At 37.6% G+C, this 25,982-nt stretch overlaps 2 protein-coding genes across 8 annotated transcripts in view; one reads left to right on the forward strand and one right to left on the reverse strand.

Annotated features, from left to right (window-relative positions):
- The window catches only part of LOC138749986 (uncharacterized), a 139,434-nt gene that overhangs the window by 65,427 nt on the left and 48,025 nt on the right, over nucleotides 1-25,982 (reverse strand). For 2 of the 4 annotated variants that reach the window (XM_069912115.1, XM_069912126.1), the window contains 3 exons: nucleotides 10,113-10,221; nucleotides 8,086-8,181; nucleotides 3,503-5,019 (listed from right to left, as the gene is read on the reverse strand). In XM_069912115.1, the coding sequence (XP_069768216.1) occupies nucleotides 4,645-5,019; nucleotides 8,086-8,181; nucleotides 10,113-10,221 (580 nt within the window). In that variant the 3' untranslated portion in view covers nucleotides 3,503-4,644. Of the gene's footprint in view, nucleotides 1-3,502; nucleotides 5,020-8,085; nucleotides 8,298-8,335; nucleotides 8,422-10,112; nucleotides 10,222-25,982 lie in introns of those variants that run through there. The other 2 variants (XR_011348999.1, XR_011348998.1) reach the window with 2 other exon arrangements.
- Nucleotides 1-25,982, forward strand: part of ikzf1 (IKAROS family zinc finger 1 (Ikaros)) — a 92,799-nt gene that overhangs the window by 25,080 nt on the left and 41,737 nt on the right. The window lies entirely within an intron of this gene.

The following is a 25,982-nucleotide window of genomic DNA, read 5'->3' on the forward strand; positions in this document are numbered from 1 at the left end:
TCTTGTCCCTCTTTTTTTATTTAAGTTTGTAGGGGTTGGGAGAGGGGGTGGAGGGATTTATAGGAGGTTTTTCTTTTGCATTTCTTTATTTTTTTAATAAAATACTACATGTATTTGGATTAAGTTTGAAATATTGTGATAAGCTTCCCGTGGTTTTATATTAAATACGTATTAAAAAAATGGGTTGATGTGATCTTGTAGGTACTGAAGCATTTAGCTGATTGAACATGTCTTAGCCAATTTCTGTCAGTTTTTCTCTTGGAAAGGAGAATGCAAAGTGGAGTTGTCCTCTGGTTGTTGTATCTGGAATCTGGGACTACCTTCTCAAAATAAGGGCAAGTGGTGTTTAGGTTAAAGACCTTGGTCTTTAAGAATGGTCATGCAGACACTAGGGACTGAATTGCCTACTCCTGCTTCTGCATCTTGAGATCTCGCAATCAATCATGTTTTTTTTCTTAACATTGTATCCCCTTTCTATGAAATTAGGTGTTGGGATAGATCTTCCAAAGCAACATTGCAATAACATCAGAACTTGTGCTTCTCCACCAAAATTCATGGGGCTGGAGATGTGGCCAAAGCTGACAGTGGCATCTTCTGCCCTGCCACCTATGCTGCCAACTGCTCATATGTCTAGTATCCAATCTATGTAAGATTTTGCATCTTAGATTTCACTGAGACTGGGAAGTTTGGCCTTTTGAGCCTCTGCTGAGTTAAACCCAGTACCATAGACTCACACAAGTAGAACCAATCAGCTATCACATAAAAGGTGACTGGAATTCATTATTTTCTATTGAATTATTTTTTTTTAAAAAGTTACTATACTGATAACCTTGAAAGCCAGTGAATTGGTAAAGCCGCACACGCACGCACACGAATTGCCTCAGAGATTGACAGTGGTTGTTACACATTGGTTTACATAAGGTTTCCACCTATTTCAGTAACATTGGAAAGATATTTTAAGGTTCTGTCTTGTCTTTAACTCTTGATGATTTTCACATTTCACTGCTCTGATGGGATGAAATATAGACAAAAATTATATTGGCAGATGAGATAAACAGTCTTTGTCTTTTTCCCAGTGTAGGGGAGTCTAAAATGAGAGATCATGGATTTAAGTTGTGAAAGGAAAGATTTAAGAGACCCGAGGGGCACCTTTTTTAAAAGAGTGTGTGTATGGAGTGAGCTGCCAAAGAAAGTGGCAGAGGTAGGTGCAATTGCAGCATTTAAAAGGCATTGAGACAAGAACATGGATAGGAAAGGTGTACAGGGATAGGTGCTGAATGCCTCCAAATGGGACTACACAACTTGGCTGATATGGACAAGCTGACGTGAAGGTCCTGTTTTCATTCTGTAAAGTTCTATGGCTGTCTGACTACTCCTGTAATATAACCATTTACAGCACGGAAACAGGCCATGTTGGCCCTTCAAGTCCATACCGGTTCACATGAACAACTCCACTAGCTCCTCCGCAAACTCCTGAGGAAGCAGAGGCTCTCTCAATCACCAGCCATTTTTCCTTAGAATTTTACAATTGCTCATTTTCTTTGCTTTGAAGGTTATATTTTGTAACCTGCATCTTAGTCTGCTTCATCATTTTTAAAGCTATATTAATCTTACCTGATATTTCATGGATTTGTACTGCTAAACAATAGGACCACAAGGACCTTGAGAGTATGAACAGGAATATAAATACCCAGATATTTGATAATTGTAAACCTCAGACTAAAATATAATTTGTTGTAAAATTCTTGTCAAAAATATAATATTTTTCTGTTGCTTTATGTCAAAATCAATATATTGCATAGCTGACTAAATGATTGGCAGCATGGATGTTTTTACACATCTGAGTTCTGGCATCATTGAGTTTATTATCCAATGAGTTTTGAATGTCATAACTATACAATGAATATTGTTCCCATAGGGAGACACCTATGGAATAGATAACCGGTCTGAAATATTATAATTGAAATTTATTCAAAGTTATGATATTTCTTGAAACCTAATCTTTAAAAATGTTCATGGATGGTCAGTGAATTGGTGTATTTTGTAGGCATGGGCTTGTGGGCCAGAAGGGCCTGTTACTGTGCTATAGGTCTAAATTTAATTTTTTTTAAAAGTAATGCAGTTTAAAATATAATTGAATTGCATTTCTATATGGATCGTCAAACTTTGAATCTATCTTCAGAAGAAAAAAATTTCTAGAAAACAGATTTTGCTGTGGAAATTAATGAGATATTGATGTTTATACTACAAAAATAGTGGTAAAGTTCTCAGACTTTCAGTTAAGTCTCCTAATGCGCTACAAAGTGGCATGCTGTACCACAAAACATTTAACATTTTTTTCTCTATAATACTAAACTATAAAATTATGATATTTTATTTTCAGTGTAAGTGTATTTCTTAACAATTTGATACACTTGACTAGTATCCTTAGATATTCTGAAGTTTGAAGGTAAATGAAAAATCCAAAATACAGGGTGACACGGTGAGGTGCTATAATGGTTCGAATCTGGTGCTGTTTATAAGGAGAAAAAACACAATGCTATAGAAACTCAGCAGTTCAAGCAGTGTCCTTTTGTATAGCAAAGGTAAAAATACATAACCAATGTTTCTTTTTCCAATCTTTTTATTATGTTTAATCACACAAAAAATAGACAATGTATAGAATGCGAGGTTACAGATGATAAATCAAACAGATATATCATAAACATTGATTCCTCACCGCTCTATTGTTCAAATAATAAAAACAGTAGAAAATATAAATATTCTAAATTATCTAACCCTAAACTAAATTAAGTTATCTAGCCCCCTAACCTAATAGAAGTTGGGATGCCTAAAACAATAAAATTCAGTAATAAACAAATAAATATTCCATTGGATAAATGAAAATAGTTAACATGAAGGTAAAAACAATAGTAAAACATGTTGAATTAAAACAGGTTTTAAGAATCATGAAAAAAAATCATAAATGGGTGTCAAATACTACCAAATTTAATACAGGTATCAGCTATATGTTATTATTATATATTTATATATGTTATATAACAATTACAGCACGGAAACAGGCCATTAGGCCCTTCTAGTCCGCACCGAACCAAACACTCTAGTCCCACCTACCTGCACAATGACCATAACCCTCTTTAAAAATGTATAGCACATCTAATCTTATCTAAATTTAAACAAGCTAAAGTTTGGTATATCCCCTGGATATAGGCAGAGTAGAATCTTTCCACCTAAGCAAAATAGATCTTCTAGCAATAAGTGTCATGAATGCAACAACATGGTGATTGGATGGCGATGAGCAAGTTAGAAGAAACCAGAAATGTCAATGTTGATGCCATATGGCTTGAGAGTTCCCAGATTGAAATCTGGTGTTGTATTTGATGTTAATGTCATCTTCTCTCCTCTTCCCCCTTCCCTTTCCAGTTTTCCTCTCTCCTTTCCCCCCCCCCTTCCCCTAGCCAACCCCCCCCTCCTCTTGATCATTGCTGTCCCCTCCCTCCCTTCTCCACCTATCACCTGCCTTTGCGACCACCCCTCCCCTCTACTATATTGTTTGGATGCCCGCAGACATTTTTCCATACCTTGATGAAAGGCCCAAGCCCAAAATGTATCTTTGCTATATAAAGGGCACTGTTTCACCTGCTTTGTGTTTTTACTTTAATCACGGTGACTGCAGATTTTCAAGTTTTACTGCTGTTTGTAAGGAGTTTGCTTGTTTCTCCCCGTGATTGCATCGGTTTCCTCCCAACCTCCAAAAAGAATCGCACAGGGTTTGCAGGTTAATTGGTGTTCCTGTATTAGGGCAGCGCGGACATGTGCACCAGAAGAGCCTGTTACAATGCTGTATCTCTTGGTGGGGGGGGGAACAACTGTCACAAATTGTTACTATCATAAATTGAATCATGGAATATTTTTATACACACTTAAATATGTTTAACAGTGCAGTTTTTAAACAATCAGGTTTAAAATTCCAGTTTACTGTCCTTTTTAGTAGATTTAAGTAAGTCTGCAGTGTGCAATGCATGAACACCATTTCCTGTACTCTAAGGAAGTGTTATAACACTTTCATTTCCATTGTGTACAATTCTTTAACAAAAATTTCTCTAGAATAATTCAACGTGATCATGGTTGGTCATCCACTTTTGGACTCTGTTCCTATTTTCTGCTCACCTCCTTTAATCCCTTCAGCATTAAGAAATATATCTAGCTCCTTGATGAATATATTTGATAACGTGGCCTCCACTGCATTTCTGTGGTAGAGAATACCACTGATTTATCAACCTGCACTACTGAAAATTGACATTCCTCCAGTTCTAAATTCTGGACCCATCCAGGTCATCCTCACTGCCTCTTAATTAATTCTTCTGCTTTGGATTAGAGTTTTTAATCAGGAATTTAAAGCATACAAGACTAATTTATTTTTATGATATTAATTTTACTTATTTTTCTAAATGAAAGATTCTGATTAAACTTCAGTTATAGTTGTCCAAAAAAAACTTGGGCTTTTAAGGTTAAAAAAATTAGATTTTTATAAAACATAGAATATAACATAAAACATAGCACGACAGCACAGTACAGGGCCTTTGACTCTTGATGTTATGCCAAACCAAAAAAAAAAACATGGTGAGAAGGATAATGATTTGGCTAAATATCAGTAGGAGATGCTGATGGGAAGGAGGCCTTTGACTCATGGTGGAATTCAGTGACCAGAGGCATTCTACAGTGGCCTACATTAAATGTGTTTGAATAGGAACTACATGGAAGAGCTGTGGCTCTTAAGGTGCTGATGACATTAGAGTTGTGTGGCAGCAGGCCCAGTATGGAGAAGATTAAAAAAATATTCCCACACACTTGCAGAAATTTTGTAGATTGGCCAAAGAATGTCAAAAGAATTTTTTTAATGAAAATTACACAGCAGATCATAAAATTATAATGATATTTATGATGGGTAGATTGGAAAATAGTAAAAATAATAAATTTCATTGCCAGTTGTACTTTGATAGTATCAGTCGATGTTAGCTGTAGGAAGAATAACAGATATTTTGTTCTGTTTAGTTAGCTAAATTTTATCTTAATATTATCTCTAAATGTGATAAATGCAAAACTGAGGAAGGTATATTGTATCATATGTTTTGGTTATATCCTTCTCTCTCTAATTTCTGGCAAGGGGTATTTCATACGTTATCATTAGTAATAGTAATATCATTAGTAATTTGACTCCTAGACTTTTCATTGCTATTGTTGAAGTGAGTGGGCCACGTAGTGGCTTTTGCTTCCCTCGTTGCTAGAAGGGCCATTTTGCTGAGATGGAAAGATGCTGTCCCTCCTACTCATACTCAATGGTTATGGATGTGATGGCACGTCTGACTCTAGAAAACAAAAATAACCGTTCTACTGCTGTAATAGATCTTAATTTTCTTTCTCTTTAGGATCCTTTGTAGATTATTCATCTCTGCTTTTACTCTGCTGAGTAGTGCTCTTCTTAACTTGGCCAGCAGCCCTCATAGGGTGGGTTAGATTGTTAGACTAGTTGAAGAATATATGTTTTTTCTTTTATTTTTTTCTAATTAATAATGAGTTCATATGTATCTTGTTCATTGTTACTTGATACTTGTAACTCAATAGTAACTTACTTTATTATTATTACTATATGTAACTATGTATTTTGCATATATTAAAGCCAATAAAAAGATTGAAAAAGAAAGATATTTTGTTCTAGATCAAGGAAGACCAATTTTTAATTTTATAACTTATTGGTGAGTCCACTCATTTGCAAATCTATGTCCTGTTTTGGACACCTTAAAAATGTGGTTAGATTGATAAGGAAGGAAAATAAATGGCTCAAATAATTCTGGGAGGTATATTCCTCACATTCAAAGATTTAGATGCAAGGAAATTTGAGAGGCAACTTGAATGTAATCTTAGAAAAGATAAATAGAACAGACATTACACATGTAAATTATTTTAATTTTAATCACATCATAGATTAAAGAGAAAATGTAGCAGTCTGTTGTGGAAATATTCATTCTCAAAGTAATTGACATGTAGGATGATGCTCCATCAGAATTTGTTATTACTAATTCACTGAACTTCATAAAATTATTGTCAGGCAGTGCACTGAAGTTATAAACCTTAATTATTTATTAAACTCATGTAAAAATGTATTCAAGGCAGGCATATTTGTAAAATTTCACTTTCAGTGGATCTTTATCGCAGATAATTGAGCTTCTTTAAAACAAATTATGAAAAGACCATAAAATTGGGGTGATATGTTTTAGAATAGTCGGTTGTGGCCCTTATCTTTTTTAATACAGTATTTTCTTATGATTTAAGTTCTAAAAATAGGTGTTATTTTGTACTTGGGAAAGTATTTTCTCAGTAATAATGGAATAATATTTCCATTTGGCTTTGACATACAAATTGTATTAAATCTTTAAATAATGCAACCAATATCCCCTTTATCATATAATACATAAACTGGGTAATTTTATGTTCATGGTCGGACATCTGAAGGAGAAAACCTGGCAGAATATTATAATTTCCTTTTCCAGTGAAGTTTAACATTTCAATGATGCAATATGACATCATTGCACTGTGAAAATGAATTTAACTGCCAAATAGTCCTGTCTGATGTATATGAAAAATAAACCAAAACATTCTGTAAAATTAAGATTTTCATGATAATGCTAAATGATACTTTAATGGAGAACCTTTTTCTCATTGTTAGTTGAATTACCTTTTGAATATTATACTTTGAGCAAAATTATTCAAATCCAATTTTTGTCTTTTGTGCTTATGTATTTTCCACATTAAAGTTTGGGTGATGACTGACTTTTCCAGTCCTGTTGATGGTTCAAATACAGCATCATTCAATTGTGATACATTCTGTTCACATCTATAAATCCTTTGTTTCCCAGGTGAATGGTATAGTATTACTATTTTATTTTTGCCTAATATGGCACTCTTCATGATGTAGTGATTTTTAAAGCTAAAATAGGATTAACAAAAGGAAATTCTGTGACAAACTGCCCTTAATTTAATTGCATTAAAATGGTACATTTAGCCTGACATGTAATTTATGTTAAATGCCATTTTTGGCTCCAGTAAATTAAAATTGGCGTTTTCAGCATCAGTTAAGTGATGGTTTATTTCAACAGTGTCTGAATTTTGCTTTCCTTGAAAGAATTATGGAAATCTTTCAGGAATTTAGGTACAAAATGTAACAACTGAGGAAAAGCTTTGGTGAAATATTCTACATGCCTAGAAACTGGATTGTGTGACTTTATACTTTGATGCAGTATGTTAATAAAAACCAAATTCCTGTTGTATGTCAGGGAACACAGTGTGTATTGTACAGGGTCCATGATTTTTCAGTCTTTAATCTTTGTACATCTGATGTGCTAATGCAGTTACAACCCTGACATTCAGAGCGAAGTCCTGAGTGTGGAATCCAGTGCACTATAGTGCACACCTGTACACCAATTCTGTACTTTTAGTTGCATGATTATTTGCTTGCATGTACCACAAGCCACTCCTTCAGAAATGGGTTTTAACAAAATGCCTGTGCAGCTTTCATTAATGTGATTTAAATGAGAATTCAGGTTCCTTTTTTCATGTACATAATGCATAAAATTTATTTACTTCTGTTTGCCCATAAAGACACACAACTCACTGAACAAGTCCTTGATTTCACTAGGTACCCACCTGAACTGCCTTATGTTTCCATCTGACAACTGATCCATCTCAGTCCCAACCTACCACCACCAATTACATACTCGTAATTACCAAACCCTCCCCATTCTTCTTCTCTTTGGCTTGGCTTCGCGGACGAAGATTTATGGAAGGGTACCAATCTTACACTACTGCTGCCAATATTGCCATTCAACTACCAATCTTATCCCAGAACACCTGGTATCTTACTGGATTTTCTGGTAACAACTCCATAACACATCTATGCAGGATCAATTTCTGGACATTAGTTTTTAGATGATTATTAAAATGCATTTTAATTTCTTGCAATATAATAAGCAATATTGATTGCTGTAGGCATTAATTAGAAAAAAGATAGAAAATAGAAGAACTTACATTGATAGACAAATCTCTTGAATTAAACCACAACGTCGCAATCTTGATTTTTGGATTTCTTACAAACTGCAGTTCTGTTCTACGCCGGGTAAGATTCTGAAAATTTAAATGAGATTAGAAGAAACCTAATTTTTTTGATTGGTGTTATTTGACATGTCAAGTCTGTCAATGTTCTTTTTTCCCCCAGAGCAGTACTATTTACAGAATTAATGTTGTTTTAATGAGTATACATTGGTTACTGAAGCGTTACCATTGGCAGTGCAGGTGTCAGCTGTTAAATGTCAGTGGTGAGCAGAAAAGGTACAAGCTTGTGTTATTTATGACAGAATGATTAAGGCCACAACTGATAAACTCAGTCTGCCTGAGAGAAGAAGCTATTTGCTATGTGGCTTCAGCTCAGATACAGTGCTTACTGATCTAATCTTCAGCAAGAGGAAGTTGCTTTTATCAGAGAAAGTCGTATCTTCTGTTCAGATCAACCTCATCTCTCTGGAGAGCTCAATTATCTTGCAGAATCTAACGGTGACTGCAACAGAGCTCAAGCATGCAATGAACAGGGAATGGAATTTTTAAGTGCTCAAGAAATAGCTGGCAGCAGCAGGTTGCTAACCTCAGGTTTTTTTTAGTTTTAAACCCTCATAAGTTAACAACAGGAAAACGTTTTAAGCTTTCAGTACTTATTGTTTCTGGTGCAGAAATGATCAGTGGTTTGATTTTACAATTCACGTTTCAATTTGGACTGATTACATTAGGCTGTATCACAGAAATAAGTTCAGAAGCATTTAACTTCAATAATAAAACAGTGGGGTATTTGGAGGTACACCTGGTGATTAAACTGAAGGAAAAATATAATACTATCACTAAAAAGGTTATCCAAATTTTTTGGTAATTGACAATTTTATATTCTGTTGATTTAAAAAAAATATAAATTCTCAATAATGCAATGAAAGCTTTACTGCAATTTTAAATTATTTTGGCACCAAATTCAGAGTTTAAGACAAGTCACAGATATAGATATAATATGTGATAGCTATGTTTCTGGTGTGTTCTAAGTACATTCCATTTCTCCTTTGAAATAACAAAGGAACTTGGTATGAACATACTGATCTTTCGTGTGCACTCTTCACATGGAGCTTTTAAAAATGTATCTTTGCATTTTACCTGTAGCAATGTTGAGTAAAATTGGATTGCAACTTTTTTGATTCACCAAAATAAGATTGCATCAAGCATTAAAGATAAATGAGGTCCAAAAATCACAAAATTAGCAAAAGGTTTGGTTACACCTTGAAACAAGACTGAATATGCGACCTGTGATATTCAATTCAGCAAACTCCGGATTCTCAGCTGCACAAATCAACAAAGGCTTCAGACCTCAGAGCTATGTTTTGAATGACAGACACATAGCAGCAACACCCATTTTGGCTGTCATGGGGAAGACAAAGGCTGCAGGGAAGGGAAAAGGAGCTCTCATGTTCATTCACAAGGATTTGCATGACATGATCAGCAAAATATTGTATCTACTAGGATGCAGGCTCTCCACCAGTGAGCAAGAAAATTTACATCCTCAAAGAATATGTTAAGGTAAATCTACACATTACTGTTTACACCTGCAGCTTAGATCCTCACCAGGAAGTGCATTTTGTGTAAGCAGAGCAGGGTTTTGTTCATTCATTCCTGCAGGTAAACTTGTAAAGCAGGATGTGCAGGATTTTTGTGTCATCTGGGCTTCCCCACCCTATAACCCAATTGTTGGATTTTGTTTCTGGCAACATTTGGAATGTGGAGGGGTAAATTGGTTGGATTTGGAGATTATTATTTCACAAGTTTTTTTTCCCCATAAGATTTAAAGTGTCCATTAGACCTATGCAGATAATTCTACCCTTCTCCAAACAGCTGGGAAATGAGATTGTGATTGTGAACAGGGACACATCACAATAGAGTGAAACATGAAAGACAAAGGGCTCAGACCCAAAACGATGGTTACACATCTTTACCTCCTACCTGCTGCATTGCTGTATTTTCTATACCTTATAATTGCTACATTCCTCCTTCTCTCCTTTCTGACTTGCTGCTGTGTTGTCTTTGCTCCATGATCTTAGGCTCCAGGTCTCCCTGCTCCTCCTCTGGCACCAACTGCTAACATTAATTACAAGATTATCTGATGTTTATCATAGCAGGGAGTATATGCCTAGATTAATGAAGACAATACAAGTTAAGTCTGAAAAAACAAGGATGCTTTTTGCTGTGATCGTGGTAGTTCGGTGGCTCTTATTGAATCTATGCTCAATTGTCCTTGGAGAACATGCTCATGTAAGCATCCACGGGTAGCTCTATCCTCCATGATCCATTCCTCTTGGTAATGCTAGCCACTGACATTATCCATCAGATTGGACACTCTCAGAGTGGAAAAATTTGTGTGTATTTCCCAGAGAAGTGGTATCATCAAGAGATTTGTTTTTGTATAAATCCACAAAAAGATACACATCAAGGGATAGGATGCAAAGATGAAAAGATCTAGATCTTTAATTGGTACGTGTTATGAGCCCAGAGGACCCCAAAACCCAGCAACAATAGAAATTCACCAAGACAAATGGTTACTTTAACAAAAGTTTATTTTAATTATTTTTAAACATGGAAACAGGGTCAAACTTTAACTTATTATTAACTTAACTTACCCCCTCCTAATTCTAAGCACGTGTATGTAAAGTTCAGAAAAGTTCTTTAATTCACAGTCCAATCTCACTTCTCACTCCTCCAAGTTCACTGGTATCAGGCAATTCTTATACTGTGCACAGAATTTAACATTTATACAGTTCATGAGGCTTTAGTGCTTGAAAGGTAAAAGGTTCCTGCTCAGGAAGGTTCTTGTCAGTTTTCAGAGAGAGGTTTGTTGATTGTTGATTGTCAGACACCTGATCAGTCACTTCAGTGTCTTGCCTGAAGAAATTTGCCCCATCAGGGTTTTCCAGATGATAACCTCTTTCTTTCAGGTCACCACAGGGTTCCTTTTCTGTTTCTCTTATTTCAGGTGAAACATTATACAGCCAGTCCTCTCCTCTTGTATGGACCACAAGGGCTTTGACCAGCTGAACTAACAACTCACAACCCATCTTCAAAATTGGGTTTTTCCACAAGTTTAGAACTGAATTCTCTCTCTCTCTCTCTCTCTCTCTCTCTCTCTCTCTCTCTCTCTCTCTCTCTCACACACACACAAACCACATGACCCTCTTAGAACAGCCAACTGCACAGACAGACTGGGGCTATGAACGTAATCTTCTGACTTGGTTCATCTGTTGCTTTCCAAAACAATAATCCATTACTCCACAACCTGTCCAATTAACGTCTGCTTGTGAAGTCCTTATAGGCATTCTTCAAAGTTTGTGCAAAGGCACCTGGACCCTGGACTGTCTGGCTTGAGCAAAGCTCTGGCATTTTATATGAGATCTGTTTTTAAGTGTTTGTATGTGTCTGTGGCCTAAACTAAAAAACCTGCCACAATTGATCTCCAATAAAACATATCTATATGCAGTATATAACATAATCTGTCACACATGAGAATGGCCATTGGCAGCTGCACTCTTGTGAAGCCTACAAATCTCAGTGCCCATGGAACAAACTGTTTTTCCCTAAAGTCAAAGGCATCATGGTAGAGAGATTGCAACAAAATGGGAGTTATGGCAGCCAGATGCAGAGGCTACATGGAATGATTCAGTGGTTACTGAGTTGGCCTTGACCTCCAAATAGAGAGTGGTTGAGACATATGGTCTTGGGTGAAGTTCTTTCCATTGAGTTTCACATGTGAAACACCTGGAAAATCTGAGCTTGTTAAAGAATTCTTCATTGGAGAGTGCCAAGTAAGATGTGGTGTCTCTGAGGAGTCTCACAGAGAAGGCTGTTCTGAGGTGAACATATCTTTGCTTTCTCGCCTGATGCCCTCATTTTGCTTTGTCCAAACATGTCACAGTTGTGTGGCCATCTATCTTAACAACCACCTCAGTAATGGATATGACTTGCATTGCCACTGCTGACAGACCCAGGAAATGAAATTCACTTCAACAAAAAATCTACAGAACACACTCATTAATCTGTGCATACTCTGTGGACATAGGAAGGTGTCTGAACAGCCAACAATCGGTCCTGATGCTATATTTTGAGATTGCCCATTGTCAGAGGATTATGCAATAAATTGGCAGATTGTGTTCCACATTCTCTGATACAGTCCCACAATGATTGAAATGTGGAGTTTTAATCCTGTTAGTAATCCTGTTACAGTGATGGCATGTGACTCATATCATTATCAGCAAATTGTCCAAATTTGCAATTTACTCAATTTCAACTGGAAATTATGGAATGATATTGACTGAAATTTAATTTTCTGTAATTTGTGCTTGTTATGGGTTATATTATATTTTATATTATATATAAAAATGTTTTTTAAAGAGCTAGATTGTGGGGGGTTTAGTGTAGGTCACTTTGGAAACAGACATTAACTTTTCACAAAAGACATCTCATTTGAAATGCAAGAGATATGCAAAGCAGAGACTTCATGTCCACAGTGAATTTCTTTGAAGAATGCCTATGGAGGTTTCACAAGTAGGTGTTAATTGGACTGATGTTGTGGAATAAATGACTATTGTCTTTAAAGCAACAGATGTCCAGGCTCAGAAAATGATTCCGGTGCCAGCAATCTGTCTGGATGCACTTTGCTTTTCTATGAGGGGTTGTGTGGTTTTGCAGAGAGAAAAAAAAGCATGATTCTTTGGAGAGAGAGAGAGAGAGAGAGAGAGAGAGAGAGAGAGAGAGAGAGAGAGAGAGAGAGAGAGGTCAGTTCTACAGTTCTGCAGTAGCTTTTGGAGGCTGAAACAAGGCAAGCTCCATTTTGGAGATAGGTTGTGAGTTCTGAGTTCAGCCTGTTGAAAATCCTTGTAGTCCTTACAAGAGGAAATGGCTGGCTAAAGTGTTTCTCCTGAAATAGGGGAAACAAGAGGAACTCTGTGGTGACCTGAAAGAAGAGATTATCATTTGGAAAACCTATGATGGGGCAAGTTTCCGCTGCAATACACTGAAGTGGTTGATCGGAGGAAATCAGTTTGTGCGTATGTCCAATCTCTCTCTGAAACCAATGAGAACCTTCCTGAACAGTAACCATTTACCTTTAAGCACTAGAGCCTGGTGAAAATTCATAATTGTTACCGGCGAACTTGGAGGAGAGAGAAGTGAGATTGGACTGTGAATCAAAGAAATTTCCTGAAGATACACACATTACATACATGAGCGCTTAGAATAAGAAGGGGGTTAAGTTAATAGTAATAAGTTAAAGTTTGATCCTGTTTGTATGTTTAAAGAAAATTAAAAGCAACTTTTGTTTAAGTAACCATTTGTCTTGGTGAATTTCTATTGCTGTTAGGTTTTGGGGTCCTCTGGATTCGTAACAGTGCCTAAAACATGGGTAGAATTACTAGACCATATGCCAAAAATATAGTTTACAATACAAGAAGCTAAGTCATGTCAATAAGAATGTAAATTATCCTGGTTGGGCACAACAGAACCTGTGTAAAATATGGGGATGATTTCACACGGCATCTACACTTTGTCCACATGGCTATCCTGAGCTCCTGGTTGCATGCCATTTCAACTGCACTTTTCATTCCTACACCAACATGCCCAACCTGGGCCTTCTTCACTGCCAGAGGGATTACACCTCCTATTTAACCTGGTAGCCTATAGCCCAATTTTGTTAATGTCCCCTCCCTCTTCTTCTGAGCCACTTACATTTTTCTGTCTTTCACCTCAATTTCCTCCCTCCCCATTTTTGTCTCATTCCCACTTCCCACCCATTCTCAACCACATCCATCTAGTTCCACCCCCATTTACCCCACTGGGCTTTTCCTCTTTCTCTCTTTGGATCCCCCTGGCATCCTGATATACCACTATTGTCACCTTCTCACCTTATCAGACTCTAGACTGGCAGCGTCTGCATCAACGTATCACCACCCCAACTCTCTATTACTCATCTTCCTCCACCTTACTCCTTTTTCTCACATCTCTCCCCGCTTTCTCTGGTACCTGCCAATCAACCACCTCTGTCCATTATCCTTCATCAGTCCATGGTTCACTGGCCCATGTCCCACTCCTCCCACCTGTCCTTATTAGCTATCACTCGCCTACACTATCAGTCTTGTTGAAGGGTTCCAACAATTCTCTTTCTCCCACTGATGCTGCTTGGGCTGCTGAGTTCCTCCAGCAGATTGTGTTTTGCTCCAGATTCCAATATCTGCAGTCTTTTGTATGTCTTCTGTGATCAATATAGATTTTTCTTTGCCACCCCTCACCCAACAGTAAAATTTGACAGTACTGTCTTCAAACCATTCAGACATTTTCTATTTCCAGCCTGGTGTGAACTAGGCTATATTAGTTCTAAAGTAGCCTTCGATAGTGTCCCCATGTCTTAGTGTCAATATTAATTTTGAAGATCTGTCTTTCACTAATGTTTACTGGAGTATTTGCCACTACTTTCTTCACTTCCTCCAATTAACTTTGAATGATCCATACTGGATGCATATTGCAGTTTATAAAAGGAGTATGAAGGAATAATTTTACCAAAGCTAGGAACTCTGAGCCCATCTTTTGGAAAAATAAATGCAGAGAAACAAATGTTTTTTTTCAGTAGTCAGTAAAGAATTATTTTGAACAAAATTGTGACATCTTTGGACATTCAACAGGGTGTAATGCAGATTGCTTAAACTTTGGAAGTTTCACAGGATGTAACACAAATTGCTTAATGTGTAAAGTGACTTTAAGTTCTCATAATTGTGTTGAAAAGGAAGCCTGAGGCAAATTCCAGATAAGTCCAGGGACGTACAGTTCCACTTCGAACATATGCACACTGAGAAATTATGTCTGCAAAATTCAGCTCTGTAGTGGCCATGGTTCCAAATGGCATATTGTTTGTGAAAGCAGTTACCATGAGTTTTGTACCAATGTAAATGACGAGCAATGTAAATATTTGTCAGAAAGATACAGCTTTGGTAGATCGTTGATATCTACGAGTGTGCACTAAAAGATAATGACACAGAGCTAAACATTTGTACAGCAATTGGAAGCAACTCCCTCCACCTGCATATTGCCACTTTCACTGTTTAAAGGGATCATCAAATATTCAGTCTTGCAGCTGATTGATTTCTACAAGGTGTGGCTGTGATGTCACAAAAGTTTAGCACTTCCTGTGGTTCTAAAATGTTGCTGAAGTCCGCAGGGAATATACCAAGAGCAGGAGGCCTTTACCTTGACTTCAGGCAGTGCAGGGCACCCCTGTGGCCCTTCCCATCAATAGGAAGTTGTGGACCACATAGGGACCAATGACGTGGGTTGGAAGGGTGAGGAGGTCCTGGAAGGAGAGATCTCAGGTTTGCTACCTGTGCCACATGCTAGTGAGGTTAGAAATAGGATGATAATGCAGCTTAACACAAGGCTAAAGACTTGGTGCAGGAGAGCTTCAGGTTTCTGGATAATTGGGGTTGTTTCCAGGGAAGGTGGGAGTTGTTCCAATGGAACGGTTTACATCTGAATTAGAGAGTGTCTAATATCCTTGTTGGAACGTTAGCTAGTGTTGCTCCAGTGGGTTCAAACTAGATTTGCAAAGAGAGGAGAACTAGCGTGCCAGAGCGGATGGAGGAATGGAAGAGGGATAAGATTATATGAAAATTGCATGCATCATTAGAGGTTAATGGGTTATACATGGTGGGAATGTTCTCAGGTGCATCTATTTCAATCAGCTCAATGTTCCAGGCTTCTGTCGCTTTAGCTTCGATAGAACGGTGGGGTGGGAGGTGGGTGAATAAAAGGGGGAGTGGCATTGCTTGTCAGAGAAAATATCACAGCTGTGCTTAGACAGGACAGACCAGGGGACTCCTTTACTGAGATTATATGGATGGAGCTGAGGAACACTCATGGTGTTGTATTATAGACAACCCAACAGTCAATAAGAATTAGAGGAGCAAATCTGTAGAGAGAAAGTAGACAGCTGCAGGAACTTGGAGGTCAGGTTGTGATAGTTGGAGATTTTAATTTTCCACATATTGACTGGGATTCCCATACTGTAAAAGGGCTGGAGAGTGGTGGGAGTGTGGAATGAGCTGCCAGCTGAGGTGGTGAATGTGGGTTCAATTTTAACATTTAAGAAGAATTTGGACAGGTACATGGATAGTGGAAGTATTGAAGGCTAAAGACTGAGTGCAGGTCAGTGGGACTAGACACAAAAAAAATTCAGTACAGACTAGAAGGGCCAAAAAGGCCAGTTTCTCTGCTGCAATGTTCTATGGAATACGTGCCAATGCCTGCTGCAGACACATCAGTGGACAGTGAGTCTGTCCTTCAATAATGTGGACTTGTTTAACTGATGCTTTCCACAATGAGGTGATTAGCCAATGAAGAATGGAGTTTATGTTGGATGCACATGTTGATCAGGAGGCAGACAGAAGAGATGGCAGATGCTGGAATCTGTAGCAAAAAAAATTAAACTGCAGGATTGGTTGAGTAACAGAATTGTAACTGTTTCAGGTGGAGACATCAGCCTTCTTGCTGTTCCATCATATCCTGCATTGATGAGCAAGTTGGTTTGATGTGCTGTGTGCATTTAATGGAGGAGGTGCGTTTCTTACATATCTGCAACTGTTTACAGATCTAATCCAATGTTCTTCCTTAAAATTGAGTTGGTGAAGTTGTTTTCGTGCAAAATAAGGAAATTGTGAAACGTCTGTACACAATTTAGAGGGAGGTTCAATTATTACCATGGAAAGTTTGAGGCTGAAAAATAAGAGATCTTATTTTATCATCAATTGTTTTTCAAAAACATTCCCAGCTTCTGATTACAAAATTCCTTGTTGTGAAAACCAAGGTGAAAGCACATTTAAAGACACATCAGAAAGTTTTAAGTAGTATTCACGATATATTTTAAAAAAATTAAAAACTGAACCACTGTTCAAAGGTTTTGTTTAGGTAAAGACTTTTAGATGAATTCTTACTTAATGACTCAAAGTCTTTTTTTAAAATTGCATTTAAGCTGTCAAATTAAAATTAGCTCTAAAAATCCAACACCTCGGTGAAAATGAATTGAAAACTAAGCCTGCCCTGTGCGGGCATTACCAAATAAACACATTTGATGTTGTATGGAAAATTAATTTGATCTGTGGATCAAAAAATGAAAGTGCTGGCAGAGTTGCTATAATGTTGCGCTGCTGCTAGTGTGGACTCGGGAGAGTGGAGTAACAGCGCTGCTCTGAAAGGTTCAACCGCCACATCCTAATGTCGGTGACTCCGTCCAGATGTTAAGCGGGCTGTTAAAGGTGCAGATGGTGTTTTTAAACAAAATTATGGAACTGCAGAAGTCTGTGCCCAAGATTGAGGCTGTGCTTGGCAGTAGCCATGAGTGGTTGTAGACTCTGAGGATCAGTGGACTGGCGCAGGGAACTAGAAATGGGGAGAATAGCTCCCGTTGAGAAGGAGAAGTAGAGGAGATGACTCTAGAGAATGATGACCACAACAGCATTCCAGCAAGGGGCTCAATGGCTGAGGGACCCACACAAGCTGAAGGTAATTTGCTGTTGGGGGTCCGTTACAAACTAGATCAGCCACCAATGAAAATTCACCACAGACAATGGTATCTTTAAAACAATAATTTTTATTAATAACTATTAATAACATAACACTTCTTACTTTAAACTTAACTCTAGTGCAAATGTATGTGTGAGCGCACATGTTTGTGTGGTAAAACCAAAACCATTACAGTTCATGCATTATTCTGAAGAGATTATTTTAAAGTTCAATCTCAGAAAGCATTTGTGTTGAAACTCAATGTCTTTATTGCTGTTCAAAAGCAATTATGGTGTAAGCGTGAGGCATCAGATTTCTTTAAATTGTTGCTCAAAATCGATTGTGAAGTATTTTGATACATCAAGACATCAGACTTCTTTAAAACTTACAAATTTCTTGTCGAGTTGTGTTCAGAACAATGTTTCTTCATACGAGTAATTTTTCCTCTCTGGCTTGGAGATTTGGAATCTGTGTTCCACACGATGAATCTATCCTCTTTTCAAAGAGACAGCAAAGTGGCTACTTTCTTCCACAATGATTTCACAAACTAAGGCAAGGGCTGAACTAAGTAACCATTTAAAAATGTTTATGTTTCAAATCCAAGATTACTTTTGCTTTCTTATTCAAAAGTAATCATTTCCATGGACACAACAAGGTTGCCTTCTTTATCTTAAAGAGACAGTCAGAAATGGTCTTCCTCATTTAAAAGCCACTTATTCTGTGTTCTCCTTTGACCAGGAGTAACATGCAACAGTACCTTTCTTGGCTACAGTGTCTTCAATCCTGAATTCCCCACAGAATGGTCAACTTCTGATTTCAAAATGCCTCCCGTTCAGTAATAGGTCTCTCTGAAATATCTCATCACGTGACACATGACAACATTTCTGTCTTTGAAGTTAATAATGCCTTCTTCAAAAGTATGAATTATGAGTCAATGGTCTCTGGTCTGTCTGTGCAGGTAATTGAATCAAGAACTTGCTTATTTGAAAAGCTGCCATCTCTCATCACTCTATTATCTTTTTTCAATTGTAAAAGACATAAGTAATCAACAGATGGTCTCTTAGTTGACCAGAAATTCTTCTTGAGTACTTCAATGTTATGGCTATTTACATAGCTTCCACTGAACAATGAATTTATAGAGAAATGGTCTCTGAGATTTGCCAGCTTCCATTTCAAAGGGCTCTGAATATAATCATGTGTCTGTAAAATGTAAATGCTATGTATACGTTCCACCAGCCCACTTATTCCCTTACTAAGAAATATAATATAGAATTTTATATACCTCAAAATTAATATTAAAACAAATTCATCACAGCGTCTTACATGACCCGTTTGGCTGCTGGAGACTGGTTTAGAGAATCCAGGTTTTGGAGCTATGATTCAAGAGGGTGCTGAGGGCAGAAGGGTCTCCGGGATTGTAGGCTTCGTGATCATGTCAGAGGTTGGATTTGGAGTTCAGGTTGTTGATTGATCAAACAGGAGTCGGTGCAGCTGCAGAGCTTGCAGGTGTGCTGGAGGTGAATTCATGGACACTCAGTGACTGTGAAGGGACTCTATTTTACTTATCCTTCGTACTGTAAAGGGCATTGGGCGACTCTAAGTGCAACTGTTGGTCTGCCTTATGGCAGGCCAAAGGCAATTTCATGTAATATATATTCTGTGCTAGTATGTGACAATAAAGGACCCTAAATCTTGAAATCCCAATTTAGGCAAACCCCATTTTACGTGATTAATTTGTCCCAAGTTTTACTCCATAAGATGAATTCATGTTAAGCAATTAATAGAATCAATGGGAATAATTACATTCAATCCCTGTCCTTTCAGGTCATTCATCAAGACTTAAAAATTTATTTTAAAAACAACTTTTAGCTGCATATAATGCAAAAACTGTTAGGGTTAATAAAATTAATTGATATTTTTCAGTTATTTGATAATTACATCACAACTGAACTATTTCTTAGAAAAATATTTGTCCAAAGTTGCCTGCACAGTTTCTAATATTTTTTTCTCATTAAACAATTTCCTATAGCTAGTGATTGCTTTTTCTAAATTGCGGAGGACTTCTATGCATCTTTCCATGTTAGGATCGATATTTACATAAAAATCCTTGGCGGCTTCAACAAGTTCAAATCCTTGTTGAAAAATATCTGGAAATTTTGCAGCAGTATTTTTACAGCACGAGCAGCTCCCCTGTAATTCTTACGTTGTGTAGTCCTGTTCGATGTTTAAAGCCATCAAACTAAACAAAACTTGCAGCAAAAGTTTCTGTATCCCCTTGAAATTTATTTTTTTAAGCATCGAAAAGATATTTAAAGCTTTGGTTCGAATGTTTTTTTTTGTACCAGTGGTCACAATTCTTCAATCCAAAGATGAAGTAGCTGTTTCATTTCAATTATTAATTCTGTTTCAAGTAATTTACATTTAGAGAAACTGATAAAACTTTACCTTTTTCTTTATATTCGTGCTTCTTACTTAAAATTGTGCGTACTGTTGACTCATTGGAGCCAAGATCATGTTCGATTTTCACATTGCTCGCACCGTCTTCATGTTTCACAACTTCGTTTTTCTTCTAAAATAATTGTTTTTCTTTTAATATCACTGTCATATTCTTTTCCACATTTTCTTTTATTCTTATTTAATAGGGAGCACACATTGAGTCTGACTGTCATTTGTGCATATTTTATTTAGGCCTGTTCTACTTGTAACTCAAGTTTTCCAGAAATAATTCGCAATAACTGTGTAATTACATGTGTAAAACAAAGAAAAGGTCGCAGTTTTCTGAATTATAATAACTGAATTTCATGTTGATTGAAGTAGTGTGTAGCGGGGTTTGCTTGTAATTCTAATATTAGACATATTAAAGTATAAAAGATAATCTAGTGGCCAGATTTTCCTGAACCCAGCATGCTTTTCAGGTTCCCCACTAGCATACACTTTTTTCCAACGTGAGCTGAGCTGATTAAGTTAAATAGAGCCAGCCCTTGCTTGTATAAAGCTGAGGATCAAATATGAAATGCACCTGTATCCTTTTGTCAGTAAATCATTGATCACGTACTGAATTCAATAGTAAATACAGTGTCAGAGAATTCAGCATGTGGACTGATTTTTGACTTCCACCTTTTGCTTGGAAGTTCAAGATATATTGTGGATGGATAGCTGATAGTCGAAGGTTCCCCTTGTGTCCATCAGCTGCTAATCATTTAAAATTCAGACCAATAGCTGTGTTGGTAGAGTGTTTATTTTGCATTTAAACCTCTTGCTTGAGTGACCAAGGTAAAATTACATGTATGCATATTCTTTGGCATACAAGTACCAATGGACTGCAGAATAAAAGAGAGAACAATATCAATTTAAATTATAAACAGTATGTTTCTGATTGTCCAAAATGCTGGGGACCAGATATATATCAGTTAACTACATTTTCCAGATATCTGATTGGCAGCCTAGTTTAAGCAGTGGAATACTTGCATCGGCTGTCGCTGATCCCAACACTTCCCCACCACCATCACCAGACCTGCCCAGGCACCTGAGGTCCCTGCTTGGATTCCCAACACTTCCCCATTTCCGTCGCCGATCCTGCCCAGGGACCCAAGGTCCCTGCTTCAATCCCAGCCCAGTAGCATCGGCATAATACTTGGACAGTATCAGTGGTTAAAACAACAACAAAGAACAAGGGAAGGTTTTACAAGCATGAAATAAAGTTTAATTCTTACGTTGAGTACACTTCAGTACACAATAGTTCCATCGGATTCAAAATGGTGCTAACAGCATGTCAGAGTCCCACTTTGGCACAGCAGGGAAAAATTCAACTTTTGTTTTAAACTTTTGATATTATGTTGCCATATGCCGCCAAAAATTTTTGCAGATAACTGGTCATTTCAGTAAAGTGGCTTTCGGATAATTGGTAACGTACTGTACTTGCTTTTGATGTGTAAGCAAAATTTGAAAGGTTGAATGAAATGATAACTATGATTATCCTCAGTTTATAAAAAAAAAGGTTTATTTTGACTTCTGTTCTCCGCCTTTTGTTGAAGGCAGCGATTTATAAAGGGGGAGTGATATGCCCATGGCTAAGGTCAAATGTGGATCTAATGAAAGTTTAGCAGTAGGCAAAAACTTTTCAAATTAATCTTATATTTAAATTGTAAATGGAAATTCTATCTCTTAGGCAGTGTTATCATTGAGCACAGTTCCACATCTCAAATTAGTCCGAGATCAGCCATTCTCAATCTTTTTCTGATTATGGTCCCCTTAGGACTTTGCACAATATTTATGGGCCCCCTTCCCTGTGAAGCAGTTGTTTAGTTAGTTTCTTCCCTATTTCTCTCCGACCAACTACAAAAAACATATTTAGGTTATCAGTCCGTGGTCCCCCTTAAATGTGCTCTAGCGCCAGGGAGGGGGAGGGGGAGTGGGAGGGTGGTCATGTGGCCCCTGTTGAGAATGGCTGTTCTGGATGACCATGGAAGCATCAAATTTACAATAATTTCTCTACATCAAGGTAAAATTACTGGATGATGGGCATGTATAGGAATGGGAACTTGGCAATGGCAAAATACTTGCCTTGACGAAAGTCAACAAGAAGAATACAGGCCAGAACAAATTTGATAGATATAAAGCTGTCCTTTAATAATTTCACAATTTATTATAAATATATGCACATCCTGCTGTGTAGTGCATATTTCTTTTGTACAGTACAATTAAACTTGAAAGCCTTTTGCTAATTTTGATTGACAATGTTATGCATAGCATTCTTCAGGAAAATACATCATAATCTGTCATGCATTTAATATGTTTACATGTGGAGGCTGAACGGGGATGTTGTTTGGCATGCTATGCATCTTTTATGTCAAAATATTGAAAATCTGTAGAACAAAGGTACCTTTACATTTAACGCTGATTTCAATAGCAGCAGCAGAACCAATCGCCTCATGAAAGGGCACGTCCTTAGAATGACTTGATTCATTTCAGATGTTCTCAGCCTTTCTGGTGCATGGTTATTTCCAGATTCCTTCCTAGATGGGGGTTCCTGACCACCACCTTTCCCAGATGGAAACCAACAATGAATGCCATGTTCCAACAACTTTAGGGAGACACAGTTAGCATACCGGTTAGTGCAACACCTTTACAGCGCCAGCAATCAGGACTGGACCTGGGTTTGAATCCCACGCTGTCTGTAAGGAATTTGTACATTCTCCTCGTGTCTGCTTGGGTTTTCTCCAGGGGCTCCAGTTTCCTCTCACCCTTCAAAAATTTACTGGGATGTAGGTAAATGGAGTGTAAATTGGGCAGCGCAGACCCATAGGGCCAAATTGGCCTGTTATAGTGCTGTATGTCTAAATATAAATTTAATTCTTAGTTGCATTTAATATACATCAGCCACCTGCCACACTATATAAAAAAAACTTCACAAAATATTTCAGAGGAAGTTCCATTACAAGAACTTGTGGAGAAATATTGGCTCGCTTCCTTCTATTTCACGTCTAACATGAGGTCAATGAACAATTACATGCTTTCCCATGATCTTGACTGTAACTGGTATGGGTCTGTCATCCATCACTGCTTCAATGCTGAACAGCTTGCTCCACACAGGAGAAATACAAAAAAATCTGCAGATGCTGGAATCTTGAGGGAACACAGAGAGGTTGGAGGGATTCAGTGGGTGAGTCAGTATCCAAAGTTGAAATGGTCAGTCAACATTTTGGCTCGAAACCCTCAAACTGAGAAAATAACTTCTGTAGTTTGGGTATATGATGCTTTCACTTGTGATTAACTGGAATCTCTGAAGGCTATCTTATAATAAATTCAGGTCATTTGTTTGCAGGAATCTCAAAATTGCCTTTATTTATGATTGTTCCAATGGGACAACACTTATACAATAAGTAGGTGTGATTCGCAGACAGGAAATGTTCCACATTTGTTCTGAATCAATTGATCATATCCAAGGCAGGAGTCAAAGGACTACCATGCTTCTGGATGATGATGCATGAAAACCACTGTATTTACATTCCAGAATAATTTTAACATCTGTTGGCTGAAAAAAATGCCACCAACTGCCACCATCAATCTATAAAATTGGTATCATCCACATTGCTATTGACATGACAGGATGTTCTTTTGACAAGACATATTAAGTTTCACTAAACGATGCAAGTTATTGATTAAAATTGTTCTCGTAAAAGTTACTGGAAAATTGTTGAATTGTTGTAAGACTCCAACTGATTCAGTCAGGGAGGAAGTTCGCATCCTTACCAGCTATGACATAAAAATCACCCTTTCTCACCATGGTTGACTCTCATTTGCTCCCAGATTTACCATAGCAAGTTGCTTGGTTGATCATATCAAGTGTCGGTGGATAATAAATGCCAATCTTGTCAGCTAAACCCACATCCTAAAACAAAGCCAAAGGAAGTCATTTTTTTTTAAATGAATGATTGATTTTAAAATAACTGCATGCATCCATGCAAGTGCGGCCCTTGTGGCTCGTAAATACAGTTTTTATGGAACAAAGCTTTAACATAGTTCAGTTAACTTCCCTTAACTTCCCCAAAGGATGGGGATTTTTTTAAACAAATCTTTATAAAATGCTCCCCAGAAAGCAAGGAACTGGAGTTTTTTTCTGCTGCTTAATTTGGCAATTTGTTTGTTTATTTTCATTCTTTGCCTTAATTTATATCATTGTTTGATTAAATGGCATACTCTACGAATGAGAATGAACACTTCCAACTTTTATTTTTGATGCTGAGGTTCTCCAGGGAAGTGAGCATGTAATATTAGGCCAAACACAATAAAAATTCAGTTTGAGGGAAAGGTTCTGATTTTTTTTCTTTCACTGAATTCAGATTCCAAAGTGAACCAGTTACAGTTTCCTATCAGGTGAGGTATCGGCGAGTATCCAGACATAGCACTGGAATTATGTTTATAATAGGTTCTGGGTAAATGAGAAAATATTACTAATTCTTCCTATTGCAAATCCCCTAAAGCTGATGATTCATTGATGATATCAAGGAGTTGAGTTTTCATTGTAAGTCAAAGACAGTGCAATTGAAAACCCAATTCTTCTTCAATCTGTATCCTCCTCACGATAGGAATATGGATCATGGATAATTCTATAGCATTATCAAAATTAATGATCAGAAACTGAATGCTAACAAATTGGAGACACTCATTTACATTTGTCACATTAATTCCTGTTACCTGTCTGATCCAATCAAAACTCTATGCCCACAAATTTCAAATTTTAAAATGGCCTTGTAGGTTTTCCTGCAAAAGATAATCGCAAAAAGAGGCTCTGTTATTTCTGCATTGTATGGAAACCATCGTGATCTGGTGTTCAACAACTATCACAAAGCAGTAACTTTCATTTCTAAATACTGGTCAATGGTCAATGTGGCAGGCACCAAGAGATTTCTTTAAGATGTCCTTGTACCTCTTCTTTGGTGCACCTCTGTCTCGGTGGGCAGTGGAGAGTTCGCCATAGAACACGATCTTGGGAAGGCGATGGTCCTCCATTCTGGAGATGTGACCCACCCAGCGCAGTTGGATCTTCAACAGTGTGGATTCGATGCTGTCGGCCTCTGCCATCTCGAGTACTTCGATGTTGGGGATGAAGTCGCTCCAATGAATGTTGAGGATGGAGCGGAGACAACGCTGGTGGAAGCGTTCTAGGAGCTGTAGGTGATGCCGGTAGAGGACCCATGATTCGGAGCCGAACAGGAGTGTGGGTATGACAACGGCTCTGTATATGCTTATCTTTGTGAGGTTTTTCAGTTGGTTGTTTTTCCAGACTCTTTTGTGTAGTCTTCCAAAGACGCTATTTGCCTTGGCGAGTCTGTTGTCTATCTCGTACATTATATATAGTTGCATTATATAACCCCACCCCATTCCAGTGGTATGTGATCTGGACCATGTTCCAATATGGACTTGTAAGTAGCAAGTAACATTTGAACCGTATAGGTGCTAGGCAGTGAAAGAAAGGATCCGATCACCTATTCTTGATATTCAGTAGTCCCTCATCACAAATATCCACTGAATCACTCAACAACTCCAGCCAAATCGATAGAGAAGCAGATCATAAGCTGGATATCCTGCACCAAGTTACTAACCCCCTGATGCACATCGCGAGTGTGATGGAATACAGGTCGAGTACCCCTTATCCAAAGTTCTGAAATCCAAAATGCTCCAAATTCCAAACCTTTTGAGTGCTGATATGATGCCTCAAGCAGACGCCAATTTGTTATCAACCATTGTCGCCACCAGAAACTATTTGCTTTACTTAATTGTATTTTTTGCCATCCAGCAGAGTT

Source organism: Narcine bancroftii, chromosome 1 (genome assembly GCF_036971445.1).
Source record: "Narcine bancroftii isolate sNarBan1 chromosome 1, sNarBan1.hap1, whole genome shotgun sequence".
NCBI classification, from domain to species: domain Eukaryota; kingdom Metazoa; phylum Chordata; class Chondrichthyes; order Torpediniformes; family Narcinidae; genus Narcine; species Narcine bancroftii.